Source organism: Scyliorhinus torazame, chromosome 2, assembly GCF_047496885.1.
Source record: "Scyliorhinus torazame isolate Kashiwa2021f chromosome 2, sScyTor2.1, whole genome shotgun sequence".
NCBI classification, from domain to species: Eukaryota; Metazoa; Chordata; class Chondrichthyes; order Carcharhiniformes; family Scyliorhinidae; genus Scyliorhinus; species Scyliorhinus torazame.
In genome coordinates, this window is record NC_092708.1 from 41,994,353 (window position 1) to 42,015,856 (window position 21,504).

General features: G+C 45.3%; 1 protein-coding gene across 40 annotated transcripts in view; it reads right to left on the reverse strand.

Moving 5' to 3' along the window:
* clasp1a (cytoplasmic linker associated protein 1a) overlaps positions 1-21,504 on the reverse strand; it is a 414,750-nt gene that overhangs the window by 33,462 nt on the left and 359,784 nt on the right. For 26 of the 40 annotated variants that reach the window (XM_072470321.1, XM_072470304.1, XM_072470277.1 and 23 more), the window contains 3 exons: positions 17,240-17,356; positions 16,607-16,757; positions 9,838-10,084 (listed from right to left, as the gene is read on the reverse strand). In XM_072470321.1, coding sequence (XP_072326422.1) covers positions 9,838-10,084; positions 16,607-16,757; positions 17,240-17,356 — 515 coding nt within the window. The remainder of the gene's footprint in view (positions 1-9,837; positions 10,085-16,606; positions 16,758-17,239; positions 17,357-21,504) is intronic. The other 14 variants (XM_072470521.1, XM_072470403.1, XM_072470513.1 and 11 more) reach the window with 1 other exon arrangement.

The following is a 21,504-nucleotide window of genomic DNA, read 5'->3' on the forward strand; positions in this document are numbered from 1 at the left end:
ATTCAATGATCATGGCAAACGGATTGTGTCTTTGGAGGCAGAGGTGGCGTTGGTAGCAGAGGAGCAAAAGGCATTAACGGTCAAGGTCAATGATCTGGAGAATCGCTCCAGGCAACAGAATTAAGAATTGTTGGGCTGCCGGAGGGCCTGGAAGGTACAAGCGCCACTTATTATGTTTCTAAGATGTTTGGAAATTTGGTGGGGGAGGGAGTCTTTTCGACCCCTCCAGAGTTGGACTGGCCCATCGATCGCTGTGACAGAATCCCAGAATGGGTCAACCACCATGGGTGATCACAGTCCAGTTCCACAGCTACCTGGATAAGGAGCGGGTCCTGAGATGGGCAAAGGACAATCGAAAGCGTAGATGGGAGGGGCAATCCCAACGCAATATAATCAAGATGTCAGGTCAGAGTTGGCAAGAAAGTGCACGCCGTTTAATATAGCCACGGTGACGCTCTACAAAAGCAACATGCGTTTGGGGATGGTGTACCCGGCTCATCTTCGGGTTACCTTCAGAGACAGACACTACTATTTTGACGGGCTGGAGGAAGTGAATGACTTTATTAATAAACACTGATTGGGGGAGAACTGAAGGGTACGAGGACTATGGTCTTTTTTGTTTGGTCATACTTGAGTTCTTCTGTATTTGTATTTTGTGTAGGATGGATGCAAAGTGGGGGAGATGGTATTGGGCTTGTTGATGGGGGTTGTATCTGGCTGAATTTGGGGGTGGCTTACTCTATTGTTCGAACCGTTCGAGAGAGGTTAATTGGGTGTGGTTCTCGATTTTGTTTCTATAATGTTTGGTATTAAAGTTGGGTATGGGTTGGAGTGCTGTTTGTTGATCCATTGTGTGAAAGACTTGGATTTTTAGCCAAGGTGGCGGTCACCCTGCTTGCAGTTCAGCTAGTTAACGGGGGCAGAGTGGGGGAGATGGTTACCTTGGCCCGGGGGGGGGGGGGGGGGGGGGGGGGGGGTTCTTTTGTTTCTGAAGGTAACGAGTTTAGGTTTTGGGTGTTTGTTTTGCTGTAGATTGTTGGGGCGGGGGGGATTTAGTTCTCGGTGGGTTGTTTGTCTGGTGTCTAGGTGGGTGGGGGGGGGGGGGGGGGGGGGAAGAGGCAGAGGTCCCCTGTCCGGTTGGTTACATGGAGTGCGAGGGGGTTAAATGGACCAGTTTAAAGGTCCGGGTATTTGCCCATCTGAAAATTTTGATGGCTGATGTGGTTTTTCTACAGGAGACCCGTTTGAGAATTAGGGATCAAATAAGGCTGCGGAAAGCATGGGTGGGGCAAGTATTGATGTTAGGACACGGGGCCAGAATGTTCATTGACTGCTTTTTCTGCGGTTAACATTATGGCGGACTCATGAGGGAGATTTGTAATAGTTAGTGGGGTTCGCGGGCACACCGGTGTTTTTGGTTAACGTGTATGTGCCGAATTGGGACCACACAGAACTAATTAAGAACATGCTGGCTTCTACTCCTGATCTCGACTTGCATCCCCCGATCAAGGAATCGCCCCATTATTGGAGCATATCGAACCCAGTGATTGGGACCAAGTCCAATCACTTGGGACCAGGGTCAAGGTCCGCCCCGAGAGGCGGGAAGCCCCTGGGAACTATAAAGATAGGGGCCAAGTTCAGATCGACCCTTCTTCTCCTACTCGCAACCTTCGAGACCGTTCGACGAAAGAACAAGTAAGTCTGACTCCAGCGATCGCTACCCGATAGGTGTTCCAGACTATCGACCCGTACCAACCTTTTTGAATCCCGCAGGCCAGACCCAATTCGATAAGCCATTCGTTTCCCTGACCTGGTGGGCCATCACCAAAGTTAAGTATTGGCCTTTAGTGATAGGTAATAGTCTAGAGCTAGTATTATTGTATAAGTATTTATTGCTGTATATAATAAATGATCGTTGATTTAACATTTACTAAGCGGTGTGCTATATTATTAATCATTACTTGAGCTTGGACCGCGTGGCGGTATCAGAAAGATACCTGGCGACTCGTGAGCAAAGGTGACAGAATTAGAGCTAATAAAACTAAGGCTAATAAGAGCAACAGAACTTCTTCACCCAAAGGGTTGTGAATCTATGGAATTCCCTGCCCAGTGAAACAGTTGATGCTCCTTCATTGAATGTTTTCAAGACAAAGATAGATAGTTTTTGAAGAATAAAGGAATAAAGGGTTATGGTGTTTGGGTGGGAAAATGGAACTCAGTCCACAAAAGATCAGACACGATCTCATTGAATGGTGGAGCAGGCCCGAAGGGCCAGATGGCCTATTCCTGCTCCTAGTTCTTATGTTCTGTTCTTATGTACGTGGAGTTCAATAAAAATGAGGCGGTCCCGCCTTCCGCACTCTGGGAAGCAATGAAGGCAGTCATTGGGGGTGTGGGGGAGAAGATACTTTTTCATAAGGCATATAGGGATAGATCTGGGAGGGCAGAGAGACGAAGGCTGGTGGATTCCATCCTTGTGGTAGACCGCTAATATTCGATTGCCCCAACACTGGAACTTTTGACAGAGTGAAAGAAATTACAGATGGAATTCGAGCTGTTATCAACAGGGAAGGCAGGGAGCCAACTTCATCGTGTGAGGGGGATGTTTTACGAGTATGGGGAGAAGACCAGCCGTTTATTAGCTCACCAACAGAGGTGCAGGCTGCCTCCCGGGAGATAGTTCTGGCTAGGGACTCACGTGGCGCGTTGGTTTCTGCCCCAGAAATGGTCAATGAGGTGTTTGAGACGTTTTGAGACGTTTTACCGTGAGCTACACAAGTCTGAGCCTCCAGTGGAGGATTCGGCAATGTTACAATTTTTGGATGGGTTGACCTTTCTGGAGGTGGAACGTTAAGAAGGCAGGGGCTGGAGGCGTCGATTGGACAGGAGGAGATCTTGAGCTGTATTTGTTTAATGCAAACGGGATTAGCATTGGGTCCGGATGGATTCCCAGATGAATTTTATAAACAGTTTGCTGGTCTGCTGGATATGTTCAATGATGCTCTGTCCCAGGGATATTGCCAGCCATCCTTGATCTTGAAAAAGGACAAGGATCCCATGGAGTGTGGGTCTTACCGACCTATTTCCCTGTTAAATGCTGATGCTAATTTGTTGACTAAGGTGCTGGTAACTTGTTTGGAACTCTCCTTGCTGGCGCTGATTTCAGAGGAGCAGACAGAATTTGTTAAGGGCCGACCAACATTAGGAGACTCTTGAATGCAGTGCTTGTCACCCTCCTCAGCAACCGAGTCAGTGGTGATTATTTCGATGGACACGGATAAAGTGTTTGATTGGGTTGAGTGGAGATATCTTTGAGATTGTGAGGTGATTTGGTTTTGGGCCAAAATTTATATCATAAGAACATAATAACTAGGAACAGGAGTAGGCCATCTGGCCCCTCGAGCCTGCTCCGCCATTTAATGAGATCATGGCTGATCTTTGTGGACTCAGCTACACTCTCCGGCCCGTACACCATATCCCCGAATCCCTTTATTCTTTAGAAAGGTATCTATCTTTTTCTTAAAAACGTTTAAAGAAGGAGCCTCAACTGCTTCACTGGGCAAGGAATTCCAGGGATTCACAACCCTTTCGGTGAAGAAGTTCCTCCTACACTCCGTCCTAAATCTACTTCCCCTTATTTTGAGGTTATGCCCCCTAGTTCTGCTTTTACCCGCCAGTGGAAACAACCTGCCCGCATCTATCCTATCTATCTTCTGGGAGGTGAGTAGTGTATTTAAAAACCTTACCTTTACAGGAGCAACCCTTTGGATTTCGGCGGCAGCAGTGCGCAGGGGCCTTCTGGGAGGTGAGTAGTGTATTTAAAAGCCTTACCTTTACAGGAGCAGCCCTTTGGATTTCGGCGGCAGCGGTGCGCAGGGGCCTTCTGGGAGGTGAGTAGTGAATTTAAAAAGCCTTGCCTGGTCCCGTGTCTGTTATTCTTTTCTGTTTTATTTGTTTTTATATAAGGCGGGAACCGGAAGTTCGACCCGCGGACCTCTGGCAAGTACCCCCCCCCCCCAACCAATAAATTCTGGTGGAGAGGAAACCCGAGACACTACACGTGTAGTGTCTCCCACCCGCCCTCCTCCTCTAACCTAATAATAAGACCCATTGGTGTAAGGCAAGTGCCATATTATATTATTATTATATTATTAGCATTGTGCAGGTCAAGGTTCGGAGGTGGAGGAGCAGTCTCTGTCAGCGAGAGAACCTGAGAACATCTCAGACACTCAGAAGGTAAGTAAGTGATTTTTACTTATTTTTACTTTTATACCTTTTTTCAAATTGTGTGTGTCGGGGGGAAACTGAAGTGACATCACAGAAAAGCTGTGGCCAGAGTGGCTGGTTGGGATTCTAACCTAAATTTTTAAAAAAATTGAGTATTTGGGAACTAATTAAACATAATAACTTAATTATAATTTAGAGGATATCTAAGCCAGAGATCGGAGGGTATTATAGTTAGCTATCGCATTTCTATTAGAAATCTAGTGCTAGGAAACAGATAGTTAGCAGTAACTTTGAAATTTTAAAGTATTTAAAAAAAAAAAAAGACGACAAATTTTAATTTTAATTAATTGACGCAATGTCAGTTAGAGGGGTGCTGTGCTCTGACTGTGAGATGTGGCAGGTCCGGGAGGCTTCCAGCGTCCCGGATGGCTTCATCTGCAGAAAGTGCACCCAACTGCAGCTCCTCACAGACCGCATGGTTCGGTTGGAGCAGCAATTGGATGCACTTAGGAGCATGCAGGTGGCGGAAAGCGTCATAGATCGCAGTTATGTAAATGTGGTCACACCCAAGGTGCAGGCAGAGAAATGGGTGACCACCAGAAAGGGCAGGCAGTCAGTGCAGGAATCCCCTGTGGTTGTCCCCCTCTCGAACAGATATACCCCTTTGGATACTGTCGGGGGGGATAGCTTATCAGGGGAAAACAGCAGCAGCCAGAGCAGTGGCACCACGGCTGGCTCTGATGTTCAGAAGGGAGGGTCAAAGCGCAGAAGAGTAATAGTAATAGGGGACTCTATAGTCAGGGGCACAGATAGGCGCTTCTGTGGACGTGAAAGAGACTCCAGGATGGTATGTTGCCTCCCTGGTGCCAGGGTCCAGGATGTCTCCGAACGGGTAGAGGGAATCCTGAAGGGGGAGGGCAAACAGGCAGAGGTCGTTGTACATATTGGTACTAACGACATAGGCAGGAAGGGGCATGAGGTCCTGCAGCAGGAGTTCAGGGAGCTAGGCAGAAAGTTAAAAGACAGGACCTCGAGGGTTGTAATCTCGGGATTACTCCCTGTGCCACGTGCCAGTGAGGCTAGAAATAGGAAGATAGAGCAGACAAACACGTGGCTAAACAGCTGGTGTAGGAGGGAGGGTTTCCGTTATCTGGACCACTGGGAGCTCTTCCGGGGCAGGTGTGACCTGTATAAGATGGACGGGTTGCATCTAAACCGGAGAGGCATAAATATCCTGGCCGCGAGGTTTGCTAGTGTCACACGGGAGGGTTTAAACTAGTATGGCAGGGGGGTGGGCACGGGAGCAATAGGTCAGAAGGTGAGAGCATTGAGGGAGAACTAGGGAATAGGGACAGTGTGGCTCTGAGGCAGAGCAGACGGGGAGAAGTTGCTGAACACAGCGGGTCTGGTGGCCTGAAGTGCATATGTTTTAATGCAAGGAGCATTACGGGTAAGGCAGATGAACTTAGAGCTTGGATTAGTACTTGGAACTATGATGTTGTTGCCATTACAGAGACCTGGTTGAGGGAAGGGCAGGATTGGCAGCTAAACGTTCCAGGATTTAGATGTTTCAGGCGGGATAGAGGGGGATGTAAAAGGGGAGGCGGAGTTGCGCTACTTGTTCGGGAGAATATCACAGCTATACTGCGAGAGGACACCTCAGAGGGCAGTGAGGCTATATGGGTAGAGATCAGGAATAAGAAGGGTGCAGTCACAATGTTGGGGGTATACTACAGGCCTCCCAACAGCCAGCGGGAGATAGAGGAGCAGATAGGTAGACAGATTTTGGAAAAGAGTAAAAACAACAGGGTTGTGGTGATGGGAGACTTCAACTTCCCCAATATTGACTGGGACTCACTTAGTGCCAGGGGCTTAGACGGGGCGGAGTTTGTAAGGAGCATCCAGGAGGGCTTCTTAAAACAATATGTAAACAGTCCAACTAGGGAAGGGGCGGTACTGGACCTGGTATTGGGGAATGAGCCCGGCCAGGTGGTAGATGTTTCAGTAGGGGAGCATTTCGGTAACAGTGACCACAATTCAGTAAGTTTTAAAGTACTGGTGGACAAGGATAAGAGTGGTCCGAGGATGAATGTGCTAAATTGGGGGAAGGCTAATTATAACAATATTAGGCGGGAACTGAAGAACATAGATTGGGGGCGGATGTTTGAGGGCAAATCAACATCTGACATGTGGGAGGCTTTCAAGTGTCAATTGAAAGGAATACAGGACAGGCATGTTCCTGTGAGGAAGAAAGATAAATACGGCAATTTTCGGGAACCTTGGATGACGAGTGATATTGTAGGCCTCGTCAAAAAGAAAAAGGAGGCATTTGTCAGGGCTAAAAGGCTGGGAACAGACGAAGCCTGTGTGGAATATAAGGAAAGTAGGAAGGAACTTAAGCAAGGAGTCAGGAGGGCTAGAAGGGGTCACGAAAAGTCATTGGCAAATAGGGTTAAGGAAAATCCCAAGGCTTTTTACACGTACATAAAAAGCAAGAGGGTAGCCAGGGAAAGGGTTGGCCCACTGAAGGATAGGCAAGGGAATCTATGTGTAGAGCCAGAGGAAATGGGCGAGGTACAAAATGAATACTTTGCATCAGTATTCACCAAAGAGAAGGAATTGGTAGATGTTGAGTCTGGAGAAGGGGGTGTAGATAGCCTGGGTCACATTGTGATCCAAAAAGACGAGGTGTTGGGTGTCTTAAAAAATATTAAGGTAGATAAGTCCCCAGGGCCTGATGGGATCTACCCCAGAATACTGAAGGAGGCTGGAGAGGAAATTGCTGAGGCCTTGACAGAAATCTTTGGATCCGCGCTGTCTTCAGGGGATGTCCCGGAGGACTGGAGAATAGCCAATGTTGTTCCTCTGTTTAAGAAGGGTAGCAAGGATAATCCCGGGAACTACAGGCCGGTGAGCCTTACTTCAGTGGTAGGGAAATTACTGGAGAGAATTCTTCGAGACAGGATCTACTCCCATTTGGAAGCAAATGGACGTATTAGTGAGAGGCAGCACGGTTTTGTGAAGGGGAGGTCGTGTCTCACTAACTTGATAGGGTTTTTCGAGGAGGTCACTAAGATGATTGATGCAGGTAGGGCAGTAGATGTTGTCTATATGGACTTCAGTAAGGCCTTTGACAAGGTCCCTCATGGTAGACTAGTACAAAAGGTGAAGTCACACGGGATCAGGGGTGAACTGGCAAGGTGGATACAGAACTGGCTAGGCCATAGAAGGCAGAGGGTAGCAATGGAGGGATGCTTTTCTAATTGGAGGGCTGTGACCAGTGGTGTTCCACAGGGATCAGTGCTGGGACCTTTGCTGTTTGTAGTATATATAAATGATTTGGAGGAAAATGTAACTGGTCTGATTAGTAAGTTTGCAGACGACACAAAGGTTGGTGGAATTGCGGATAGCGATGAGGACTGTCTGAGGATACAGCAGGATTTAGATTGTCTGGAGACTTGGGCGGAGAGATGGCAGATGGAGTTTAATCCGGACAAATGTGCGGTAATGCATTTTGGAAGGGCTAATGCAGGTAGGGAATATACAGTGAATGGTAGAACCCTCAAGAGTATTGAAAGTCAAAGAGATCTAGGAGTACAGGTCCACAGGTCATTGAAAGGGGCAACACAGGTGGAGAAGGTAGTCAAGAAGGCATACGGCATGCTTGCCTTCATTGGCCGGGGCATTGAGTATAAGAATTGGCAAGTCATGTTGCAGCTGTATAGAATCTTAGTTAGGCCACACTTGGAGTATAGTGTTCAATTCTGGTCGCCACACTACCAGAAGGATGTGGAGGCTTTAGAGAGGGTGCAGAAGAGATTTACCAGAATGTTGCCTGGTATGGAGGGCATAAGCTATGAGGAGCGATTGAATAAACTCGGTTTGTTCTCACTGGAACGAAGGAGGTTGAGGGGCGACCTGATAGAGGTATACAAAATTATGAGGGGCATAGACAGAGTGGATAGTCAGAGGCTTTTCCCCAGGGTAGAGGGGTCAATTACTAGGGGGCATAGGTTTAAGGTGAGAGGGGCAAGGTTTAGAGTAGATGTACGAGGCAAGTTTTTTACGCAGAGGGTAGTGGGTGCCTGGAACTCACTACCGGAGGAGGTAGTGGAAGCAGGGACGATAGGGACATTTAAGGGGCATCTTGACAAATATATGAATAGGATGGGAATAGAAGGATACGGACCCAGGAAGTGTAGAAGATTGTAGTTTAGTCGGGCAGTATGGTCGGCACGGGCTTGGAGGGCCGAAGGGCCTGTTCCTGTGCTGTACATTTCTTTGTTCTTTGTTTGTATTCCCTTCATAATTATATATGTTTCAATAAGATCCCCCCACATCCTTCTAAACTCCAATGAGTACAGTCCCAGTCTACTCAACCTCTCGTCATAATCTAATCCCCTCAACTCTGGGATCAACCTAGTGAATCTCCTCGGCACTCCCTCCAGTGCCAATATGTCCTTTCTCAGGTAAGGAGACCAAAACTGAACACAATACTCCAGATGCAGCCTCACCAACACCCTATACAATTGCAGCATAACCTCCCTAGTCTTGAACTCCATCCCTCTAGCAACGAAAGACAAAACTCAATTAGCCTTCTTAATCACCTGTTGCACCTGCACACCAACCTTTTGCGACTCGTGCACCAGCACACCCAGGTCCCTCTGCACAGCAGCATGTTTTAACATCTTACCGTTTAAATAATAATCCATTCTGCTGTTATTCCTCCCAAAATGGATAGCCTCACACTTGGCAACATTGAATTCCATCTGCCAGACCCTAGCCCATTCACCTAACCTATCCAAATCCTTCTGCAGACTTCCGGTATCCTCTGCACTTTTTGCTTTACCACTCATCTTAGTGTGGTCTGCAAATCTTGACACATTGCACTTGGTCCCCAACTCCAAATCGTCTATGTAAATTGTGAACAACTGCGGGCCCAACACTGATCCTTGAGGGACCCCACTAGTTACAGGTTGCCAACCAGAGAAACACCCATTTATCCCCACTCTCTGCTTTCTGTTAGTTAACCAATCCTCTACCCATGCTACCACTTTTGTATTGGGCCCCCACTGCGATCATCCGTACCAGTGCCCTGAGCTTGGTGTATTTTCAACATAACATGGGTACGAGGCAGGGGTGTTCACTATCCCAGTTGTTGTTTGCCTTACCAATTGAGCCGCTGACTATTGTGCTGAGATTGTCTTCTAAGTGGAGAGGGGATGGAGGGAGCATTGGAGAGAGGGTCTGTAATATATAACATTTGCATTTAGGGACATCCAATGTGGGGGGAGATAATGGAGGTGCTCAGGAAGTCTGGTTTATTTTCAGGGTATAAGCTAAACCTGGGCAAGAGTAAATTTTTCCAGCCCCCCCCCCCCCCCCCCCCCCGCCGGCTGATCTGGGGAGGCTTCAGTTTCATCCGGCCAGCAACAGTTTCTGGTATCTGGGAATTCGGGTGCCTCATGATTGGGCCTTTACACAAAATGGCTTCAAGCACTATTAATTAACATTAATTAAATGAATTGCTTATCTGCACCATACTATCTAACAAAGTTGCATTATGTGAAGTCAAAATTATTTAAGATATATTGTACAAAAGAGTCTTACCATCACGGAGTTGTTCCATATCATCATCAAACATAGCTTCTTTGAGGGCTGTTTTGTCAAACACATTGATTGTATCTGAATAATTATATGGATTGTAATCTCTAGCCCGAGGTCCAGAGAAAGAGCGTGGTGGAGGAGTGTTAAGCAAAGATGTTTTGTTGTCAAGAGCAGTCCTTCCTCCTTCCATAGTTTCACCTCCTCCACGAATATCAGAGGATGGTGCAGCAATTCCTCCATCCCTTGATACCTTCAACAAAATGGTATGCAAAGAATTTTTTTAAAACAAAAGGAAAATTTAACACTTCATAAAAGTACAGCTCTCAAAGAGCAAGATTATAATCAGATTATCCCCCACACTCTTCAGATTGTTTGATGTGGAACAACAAAGTATCCAGCTCATGTTAACTCCTCAGTCTTCCAAAATGTTGCTTTTGAATTAATTTAAAATCAAAACAAGCAGATTCATTAGAAAGAGTTTCAAGCTAGTGTTAACATCTTGGAGAGATGATGGAAGGCCTTCTAGTGCTCTCAGAACAAAGAACAATACTGCACAGGAACAGGCCATTCGGCCCTCCAAGCCTGCGCCGACCATGGTACCTGCCTAAACTAAAACCATATGCACTTACGGAGTCCGTATCCTTCCATTCCCAACCTATTCATATATTTCTCCTGATGCCCCTTAAATGCCGCTATTGTACCTGCCCACCCCCCCCCAGGCAGCGCATTCCATATATTTACCACCCTCTTGTGTAAATAAACTTGCCTCGCACATCAGTTCTAAACTTTTCCCCACACATGTTAAACCTATGTCCCCTAGTACTTGACTCTCCTACCCTAGGAAAAAGCATCTGACTATTCACTCTGTCCATGCCACTCAATCTTGTAGACCTGTATCAGGTCGCCTCTCAACCTCCATCGTTCCAGTGAGAACAGACCGAGTTTATCTAACCTCTCCTCATAACTAATGCCCTCCATACCAGGCAACATCCGAGTGAACCACTTCAGTATCCTCTCCAAAGCATCCACATCCTTCCAGTATGTGGCGACCAGAATTGTACACAATATTCCAAATGAGGCCTAACTCAGTTGAGTTGAGTTGAAACAGCCATGATTGAATGGTGGCGTGGACTCGATGGGCCGAATGGCCTTACTTCCACTCCTATGTCTTATGGTCTAACTAAGGTCCTGTACAGCTGCAACATGACTTGCCAATTTTTATATTCAATGCCCCGGCCGATGAAGGCCAGCATGCCATATGCCTTCTTGACCACCTTATCAACATGCGTTGCCACTTTCAGTGATCGGTGGACATGCATGCCCAGATCTCTCTGCCTGTCAGTATTCGTAAGAGTTCTACCATTTATTGTGTAATTCCTACATGCATTGGACCTTCCAAAGTGCATTGCCTCACACTTGTCCAGATTAAACTCCATCTGCCATTTCTCCGCCCAAGACTCCAACCAATTTATATCCTCTGACAATCCTCTTCACTATCCGCAACTCCACCAATTTCTGTGTCGTCTGCAAACGTACGAATTAGACCAACTACATTTTCTTCCAAATCAATTATATACACCACAAACAAAGGCACCAGAACTGATCCCTGTGCAATGCCGCTAGTCACAGCCTTCTATTCAGAAGAGCACCCTTCTATTTCTACCCTCTGTCTTCTGAACCCAAGCCAATTCTGTATCCAATTTGCCAGCTCTCCTCTGATCCCATGTGAATTCACCTTTTGTACCAGTCTAGCTTGAGGTACCTTGTCAAAGGCTTTACTGAAGACCATGTAACATCTACTGCCTTCCCTCATCTATCATCTTTGTCACTTCCTTGAAAAACTCAATCAAATAGGTGAGGCATGACCTCCCCTTCACATAACTATGCTGTCCATCACTAATACGTCCATTTGTTTCCAAATGTGAGTAAATCCTATCTCTAAGAATCTTTTCCAATATCCCTACCACTGACGTAAGGCTCACCGGCCTATAATTTCCTGGACTATCCCTGCTATCCTTCTTAAACAATGGAACAACATTGGCTACTCTCCAGTCCTCTGGAACTTCACCTATAGCCAATGGGGATACAAAGATTACTATCAAGGCCCCAGCAATTTCCTGCCTTGCCTCCCTCAGTATTCTGGGGTAGATCCCATCAAGCCCTGGGGACTTATCTACTTTAATGCTTTTTAAGATGCCTAGTACCTCCTCTTTATTAATATCAACATGACTCTGAATATCTACATACTCTATCCTATACTCCTCATCCACCTTCTTTTTGGTCAATACTTAGGCAAAGTATTCAAAGAAAAGTACAGCACAGGAACAGGCCCTTCGGCCCTCCAAGCCTGTGGCTGCCCGTCTAAACTAAAATCTTCTACACTTCCTGGGTCCGTATTCCTCTATTCCCATCCTATTCATGTATTTGTCAAGATGCCCCTTAAATGCCACTATCGTCCCTGCTTCCACCGGCAGCAAATTCCAGGCACCCACTACCCTCTGTGTAAAGAAAACTGGCCTTGTACATCTCCTCTAAACCTTGCCCCTCGCACCTTAAACCTATGCCCCCTAGTAATTGACTCCTCTACCCTGGGAAAAAGCCTCTGACTATCCAATCTGTCTATGCCTCTCATAATTTTGTAGGCCTCTATCAGGTCGCCCCTCAACCTCCGTCGTTCCAGTGAGAACAAACCAAGTTTATTCAATCGCCCCTCATAGCTAATGCCCTCCAGACCAGGCAACATCCTTGTAAATCTCTTCTGCACCCTCTCTAAAGCCTCCACATCCTTCTGGTAGTGTGGTGACCAGAATTGAACACTATACTCCAAGTGTGGCCTAACTAAGGTTCTATACAGCTGCAACATGACTTGCCAATTCTTATACTCAATGTCCCGGCCAATGAAGGCAAGCATACCGTATGCCTTCTTGACTACCTTCTCCACCTGTGATGCCCCTTTCAGTGACCTGTGGATCTGTACACCTAGATCTTTCTGACTCTCAATACTCGAGGGTTCTACCATTCATTGTATATTCCCTACCTGCATTAGACCTTCCAAAGTGCATTACCTCACATTTGTCCGGATTAAACTCCATCTGCCATCTCTCCGCCCAAGTCTCCAAACGATCTAAATCCTGCTGTAATCTCGGACTGTCCTCATGGCTATCCGCAATTCCATCAACCTTTGTGTCATCTGCAAACTTACTAATCAGACCTCCAAATCATTTATATATACTATGAACAGCAAACGTCCCAGCACTGATCCCTGTGGAACACCACTAGACAGCCCTCCAATCAGAAAAGCACCCTTCCATTGCTACTCTCTGCCTTCTATGACATAGCCAGTTCTGTATCCAGAACTCTCCCATTTTCTCTGGATCCATACATTGATTCCCTCAAATATCCTTGAATGGACCACCCTTTCTCTGGCTACGCTCTTGTTCTTTACATATCTATAACACGCCTTAGGATTTTCTTTAATCCTATTCCCCAAATACATTTCATGACCCCTTTTGGCCTTCCTAACTCCTACCTTATTGGCTTCCTACTTTATCTGTCCTAAGCCTTTTAGACCTTACGAATGCTTCCTTTTTCTTTTTGACAAGGTTCATAATATTCCTCGTTATCCAGGGTTCCCTATACTTGCCACCCTTATCTTTCGTCCTCACAGGTACATGCCGGTCCTGAATTCTAATCAACTGACATTTGAAAGCCTCCCACATAACAGGGGGATTGAGTTTAAGAGCCGCGAGGTTTTGCTGCAGCTTTGTAAAACCCTAGTTAGACCACACTTGGAATATTGTGTCCAGTTCTGGTCGCCTCATTATAGGAAGGATGTGGATGCTTTGGAGAGGGTACAGAGCAGATTTACCAGGATGCTGCCTGGATTGGAGTGCGTGTCTTATGAAGAAAGGTTGAGGGAGCTAGGGCTTTTCTCAGTCGACCGAATAAGGCAGAGAGGTGACTTGATAGAAGTGTACAAGGTGATGAGAGGCATGGATAGAGTGGATAGCCAGAGACTTTTCCCCAGGGTGGAAATGGCTGTCACGAGGGGACATAATTTTAAGGTGATTGGAGGAAGGTATAGGGGAGATGTCAGAGGTAGGTTCTTTACACAGAGTGGTGGGTGTGTGGAATGCAGTGCCAGCAGAGGTAGTGGAATCAGACTCATTGGGGACATTTAAGTGACTCTTAGACAAGCACATGGACAGCAGTAAATTGAAGAGGTGTAGGTTAGGTTGATCTTAGATTAGGATAAATGGTCGGCACAACATTGTGGGCTGAAGTGCCTGTACTGTGCTGTACTGTTCTATGTTCTATGTCAGATGTTTATTTTCCCCTCAAACAGCCTTGCCCAGTCAACACTCTCCAGATCCTGTCTAATGTTGTTGTAATTAGCCTTCCCCCAGTCCAACACCTTCACCTGAGGACACACTTGTCCTTTTCCACAAGCAGTTTAAAAATTACAGAATTATGATCACTGTTCCCGAATAATCTCCGACTGAAACTTCGATCATCTGGCAGGGCTCATTTCCCAGCACCAGGTCTAATATGGTCCCCTCCAGAGTTGGGCTATTTATGTATTGTTTCAAGAAACCATCTTGGACGCTCCTTGCAAATTCTGCTCCATCCATGCCTCTAGCAGTAAGTGTGTCCCAGTCAATATAGGGAAAGTTAAAATCACCCACTACAACAACCCTAATGTTTATGCATCTTTCTAAGATCTGTCTGCATATCTGCTCCTCTATCTCCCGCTAGCTGTCAGGAAGTCTGTAGTAAACCCCCAACATTGTGACAGCATCCTTCCTATTCCTGAGCTCTATCCCTAATGCCTCGCTGCCTGAACCCTCCAAGGTGTCCTCCCTCAGCACAGCTGTGATATTTACCTTAACCAATAATACAACGCCCCCACCCCTTTTGCATCCCCCTCTATCTTGCCTGAAGCATCTAAATCCTGGAATATTTAGTTGCCAATCCTATCCCTCTTTCAACCAAGTTTCTGTAATACAACATCATAATTCCACATAGTAATCCAAGTTCTAAGTTCATTTGTCTTACATGAAATGCTCCTCGCATTGAAACTAATGCACTTCAGCCCACCAGTCCTGCTGCATTGACAAGCCACTCCCTGCCTGCTCTTCCTCTTAATCTTACTGGCCTTAGACTGTAGCTCTCCCTCAGTTATTTCTCCCGCAGATCTACTGCTCTGGTTCCCACTCCCCTGCCATACTAGGCAGTTCAACCTGTTTCTCTGCCTTCCACTTTAATCCTTACCAGCTTTTGTTTCTGTCCCCTCTTCACTACCCTCTGACTTCCTGCATTGGTTCCCATCCCCATGCCACATTAGTTTAACCCCCCCCCCCCCTCAAAGAACATTGGTTCCAGTCCTGCCCAGGTGTTGACGATCCGATTTGTAATGGTCCCGCCTCTCCCAAAACTGGTTCCAATGTCTCAAAAATCTGAATCCCTCCCTCCTGCACCATCTCTCAAGCCACGCAATTCATCCTGTCTATCTTGTCTTTCCTACTCTGGCTAGCACGTGGCACTTGTAGCAAACCTGAGATTGCTACCTTTGAGGTCCTAATTTTTAGTTTATCTCCCAACTTCAAAATTCAGCATGTCAGACCTCATCCCCTTTTTTACACAAATCATTGGTGTCTATATGCACCAAGACAGCTGGCTGTTCACCCTCCCCCTTTAGAATGTCCTGCAGCCGCTCTGAGACATCATCAGTTTTAAACAATACCATTTAATTACTAACTGTTGCCAGTTTGTATCAATGGTTATCTTCAGGAGATATTTAAAAACACTATGCTAAATGTCCATCATATTTGTACTGCTTAAAAATGGAAAATAATGCTCAATGTGGAGCTAGAACAGCACTTCTTTCAGTTGAAAAATCATTGGCACTTCACCAAAAAACATAGCGTGCACATTAGTGCAACAAAATATGCTTTCATTGAAATTATATTTCAATATACAGATCTCACCAAAGGGGCACTGTGCATAAATCACTACTTGCGTGTTAGGACACCATCAAACTGAAAGTCTCTGGTTTCTGACCTAATTGAACTTAGTTGGGAATTCAACATTTTGTTTCAACGCTTGTTGGGTTAATGAAGAAAATCTATAATGGTGGAGTCTTACAATCACGGTCAAAACTGAGGAAAGTCTTAGATGCAGACAAAAGAACTTAAAGAACAAGAGAATCAAAAATAGTTCAAAACTCAATTCCTTATAATGAACAAAAAGCCCATAAATTCAACCCAATATTCACTCTTCTATCCTGCGCATGCTTTAAAAACTGACAAACAAGCTTTTACCACTATTTAACGGTGTTCAACAAGTACTATTTGTGCCCTGTGTTAATCAGAATGGAATCCTTCATTTATGATGAAATCAATGGCCTCAAAAATTTGCTTGTCCTGACTAATAAGAACTTTGCAATACATTCCCACATTCCTGTCATACATAATAGAAAAACACGCACTGCTGACAGGGTAAGATCAGCAAACAGGAAAGGTAAAATGATATTAAAAGGGATAATCATCTGCTCTGCCTCCAAAAAAGACCTACACAGTAGGCCAAGGGTACTGCATTGATAAGAACACTGAAATTTCTGACTCCCCAGGTTACAGGACACTGAGTGAAGTTATGTTCCTGTGCTGTGGCAAAAATAACCGGATGTCATTATGCTGTCCTCAGTTCCCCTATCAAGGCAATTGCATAAATAACCAAGGAGTAGCTCATGTTGAATTAGGAAGAGGGTACTTACACCATCGCAGTCCTTCTTTCCGTCCCGTTTAATAGGTTCATTCAAATCCTCTTGACTGCGGAAACTAAAGTTCTGGATAGCTTGTGTGACCCCACGGAGAGAGCTATAAATTTCTTCGGAGTTAAGATTTTCTGTGTCATAGTCCAACATGCTATAAATAAAGCAACCAGTGAGCAATCTATTTATAATCCCTGACAAATCTGAATCACATTTAGAGTATATGACTAAAATACTTCAAACATGGTAACACTGAATCATAGAATGATATAGCACAGAAGGGCACCATTTGGCCCATCGTGCTTGTGCCGGCATGTGACATTGCATTCAATTACTCAGCATAAATAAGAGTAATTATTCGATTACAGTAAAATGGTTCGCTGCTGATCAGTTAGCCCACCGCCAATAAAAATGTTCAGCTGTGATGACACATTCAAAATTGTGATGGCTCACATTCATGAAGTACAAAACTGTAATTAGTTGAAAGGAAGATGAAGATTAATTTTTTTAAATGGCAATGAATTACAGCAAACAAAAGTTATAGCCACTCAAAACATACACCATGCGAAAGCCCAAAACAAGAGTCGCCTGATGAGACAAGGCATTTTGAATAGATGTGGATAGGGGGTTAGTTACCTGGGCGAGTAAGAACGCCGGAAGTTCTTGTGGGTAGGAACTGTGGGGATGGAGTGAGGTTGAGAAGGGGTGGGGGGATGCTTTGACAGCCCATCTGCACTCCAACCCCAGAATCGACTGCAGGCACAGTGTGGTCAGAGAAAGAGAGAGAAAGAACGAGAAAGGCAAAAAAGAGAAAGAAAACCATATTCCGAGTGGCTTTTGGTCATGCTTTACTGAAGAAAAATTTCAGAACATTAATAGAAGCAGAATAGCAAACAGAGAACACCTCATCCAAGCAAGCAGTAGCAGTATTGATTGACTAGCCAATACCATACGAATGCACAAGGGCAACAGAGACTGCACAACATAAATAATAAATATTTCAGACTTTCAGCATGGGATTTTACCAACTATTTTTCCCCACCTACATTTATTGGGTTTTTAAATATCAAATGATTTTCATAGCCTTGATCTCATTAATTTTATTTTTTTTCTCAAATTGTAAACATCACATTAAATGGCACTAAGGAATAAGGGACCCAGGATTTTTATTCAAATAAAATATATTTTATAAGCTTTGCTGCAGTGTTGCAAACCAGCACTATAGCAAATTTTAGGGTTTGTTAGAAAATCTTGTGCCTGGATGAATGCAGTGTTTTGTGCCAAAATATTTCTTCACTCACTCAGACTGCAGACCACAAGTCCTTCAATCATAGAAAATGGTTATAGCATGGAGGGCAGCCATTTGGCCCATCTTATGTGTGCTGGCCCTTTGAAAGAGCAATTTACCTGGTGCCACTCCCTTGCCCTGCAAATATTTTTTTAACCCCACAGACAAATGAAACACCACACAGCTCCCCGTCTTAAATTTCAGCTGCCAAGCGGACTTCCGGTGACGGTGGGTGGGAGGCAGCCACACACTGGAGGACTCCCACTCAGGAATAGAAATTTTGGGGTTTTAATGCCCGGTCCCAGGGACAACGGAGGCTGAAAAAGCTGTAAGAAGGCACAGGGAGGAGAAATGTCCAAGCTTGGGAAAAAAACGGCCATGAAAAAGGGGGTTAATGAAAGTTCGCCGGTGAGTGGAAAAGTCAGCGCAGGAACTGTAAGGAAAGCGGAGCTGGAGCACGAGAGGCCGCATCGCTCACAGCAGAAGAAATGACTAAAGTGATGGTTGTGGAACTTGAAAAACAGTTCACAAAGCACATGGAAGCGATGAAGGAGGAGATGGGGGTGGTATTGAAAATGCTGGTGGAGGAGGCGATTGCCCCAGTGAGGGCGGCGGTATCAAGCGCAGCGCGGAGGTGCGGGAGCAAGGTGAGACACTGAAGGAAGTGGAAGAGGTATTATCACAGCACAGTGATCAACTCACCTTGACGGGGAAGGAGCTGCGGATGGTGACAGAGACCAACAAGAGTTTGCGAGCCAAAATGGAAGGCCTGGAAAACAGATGCGGGCGACAGAATCGGAGGATCGTGGGTCTGCCCGAAGGGGTGGAAGGCCCGAGGCCGATGGAGTAGTTTGCCACGATGTTGGCGGAGCTATTGGGGGAGGGGGACGATCCTTCTTCTATACGAACTGGATCGGGCTCATCAGTCGTGGAGGCCTAACTGTGTGTTTCCATAGGTACAGTGTGAAGGAGAAGGTCCGGTGCTGGGCAAAGCAGAAGCGGGTGGTGCAGTGGGCTGGAGCTGGTATACGCATATACCAGGACTTTACTGTGGAGCTGGCGAGGAGGCGGGCTGCCTTCAGCCGAGTGAAGAAGGCACTGTACATCAGCAAGGTGCAGTGTGGCATAGTATATCCAGCTAAGTTGAGGGTGACCTACAAATCCAAGGACTTTTATTTTGGGACTGCAGAAGCGGCGGAGGAGTTTGCGAAGGCAGAAGGACTGTGGCAGAATTGAGAAATGGGACTGAGAGCGGGTGGTGTACCAATGTAGCCGCATGTAACTTTATTTTTCACTGCGTGTTTGTGTATGTACTAAATGAGTCGACGCTGTACATTTGGACAAGAGAAGATTGGGACTTTCATTTGCAATGATGGTTCTTTGGGGCTTGGGTGTGTATGCTAGGGTTGTGTGCTAAAGGGGATTTCTTGGTTTTCCTGGGACCATCGGAGCTTGGTAGAACAGGTTTCGGTGAGTCCATCCAGGGTGAAAAGTTGGGGGAAGGAACCAAGGTTGGGGGGAGGAGTTTACAAGAGGAAGTGGAGGGGAAGTTTACTGTTTGTTGGTGGGAGGGTAAATTCAGAAGAAAATGTGAAAATGGAGAATAAAAATATTTTTCAAGAAGATTTCAGCTGCCAATTATCCGCCTAAAGGAATGTGATGAACTGCCAGGAAGGAGAACAAACTATTACTACAGTTCTGGCCATTGTGGGATTCAAATTCACTCCTCCGCATCTTAGACTGCTGGGCCATGCTTCAACCAAACTGCAGAGACCACTGTCCCTTCAACCTGCCTGTTTGAACAACTGAATACTTGAACCAGGAATTGATCAGATCACAACCCAGGCTTGGATAGACGGCATTTTGGTACATTGGATTTCATCTTTCCAGAATGCCAAACAGTCTTCCCATGGCCACATTCAACTGTTTACCAGATTTGTCCAGTGTCCCATCCTAATAACGAATTATAGATGAGTGAAACAAACCATTCCCAATTATGCTCTTAAATGTATTGGTCAAAATCCCTTTGCCCTTCTGTTTCGTCTCAGTAATTTTCCAGGTTTATTTTTAAAACTTTCCTGTGGAAGCCCCCCATTTTTTAAGTAAGATTTCAGATGCTTCATCCAAGACCTTGGGCACCCCATGCAAAGTTGGACTGACTAATTCATCCCATTTTTTTTACCATAAAACACTGCATTCTTCAATATGCCAGGAAAACAACTCTGACTTGGCCGCAGACACATGCACAATCACCAATGCATATCATTCTTCCAATCTGAATTGAATCATCTTTTCCATTTAGAATGGATTATGCATCCAGAGTTCTCAGGATATACTTTTTCTTTAAAAAAACCAGATTCTCACAAGTAGCGAACAACATCTTTTAACTTTTTGATCGACTTCACTGGCATTAAATCACAGAGTCACATTACAAATGCCTAAATTCCAGAATCACATCTGGAATAAAATTGCTTATTCACAAACACAATCCACAAACTACCTCAGTCACATTATTTTGGTGTCCAACCTCCACCACTCCAATCTTCTCCCAATGCAAAACCAATACAATTGGTTAAGATATACCTTCTCTCTTAGAACAGCACATTTGTACACTCCAGGATCTTTTGCGATGTAGACCCAGTAGTCCAAATACATGCACAATTGGTCAAGAACTTTCAGGAACATAAATGGAGTTTTAGCCTTTGTTGCAAAAGGACTGGAACATAAAAGTAGAGAAGTGTTGTTGCAATTGTATAGGGTGTTGGTAAGACCACATCTGGAGTATTTGTGTCCAGTTTTGGTCTTCCTTTTTGAGGAAGGATGTGGTGGCATCAGAGGAGATTCACCAGATTGATTCTAGGGATGAAAGGGTTGACGTACGAGGAGAGATTGAACAGTTTGAGCTCATACTCGCTGGAGTTTAGAAGAATGAGAGGGGATCAGAGATATATTAAATACATAGAAGGATTGATAAAGTAAACGTAGACAAATGTTCCCCCTTGTGGGACGATCTAGAACGAGAGGTCACAGATATAGGTCGAGAGGTGGTAGACTTAAAACTGAGATAAGGAGGCACTACTTCTCAGAGGGTGATGAATTTGTGGAACTCGCTGCCCCATAGTGCAGTGGAGTCTGAATCGTTAAAATGATTCAAAAAGGATATATATATATTTCTGGTTTAAAAAACAGGATAAAGGGATGTTGGGAACAGGTAGAGAGGTGCATTTGAGACCAGGAAGAGATAGTCAGCCATGATCTGATGAATGGCAGAGCAGGCTCGAAGGGCTGAATTGCCTACTTCTGCTCCTAATACATATGTACCTATGTTTTTGGTGGAAAACTGCAGTACAAGACAGAACCATAGCAAGAGTGAGGCAATTTGGTACAGTGTGTTTCTGCCATTCTTTTCTACGGGAATTCAGACAACCCCACTACCCTGCGCATTTTCTTGCATCGTTTTCGTACTGCCATGTTCAAGGAATAGTCTTTCCCTGTACATCATTACTGTACCAGCCTCCCCGAACAGGTGCTGGAATGTGGCGACTAGGGGCTTTTCACAGTAACTTCATTTGAAGCCTACTTGTGACAATAAGCGATTTTCATATCATTTTTT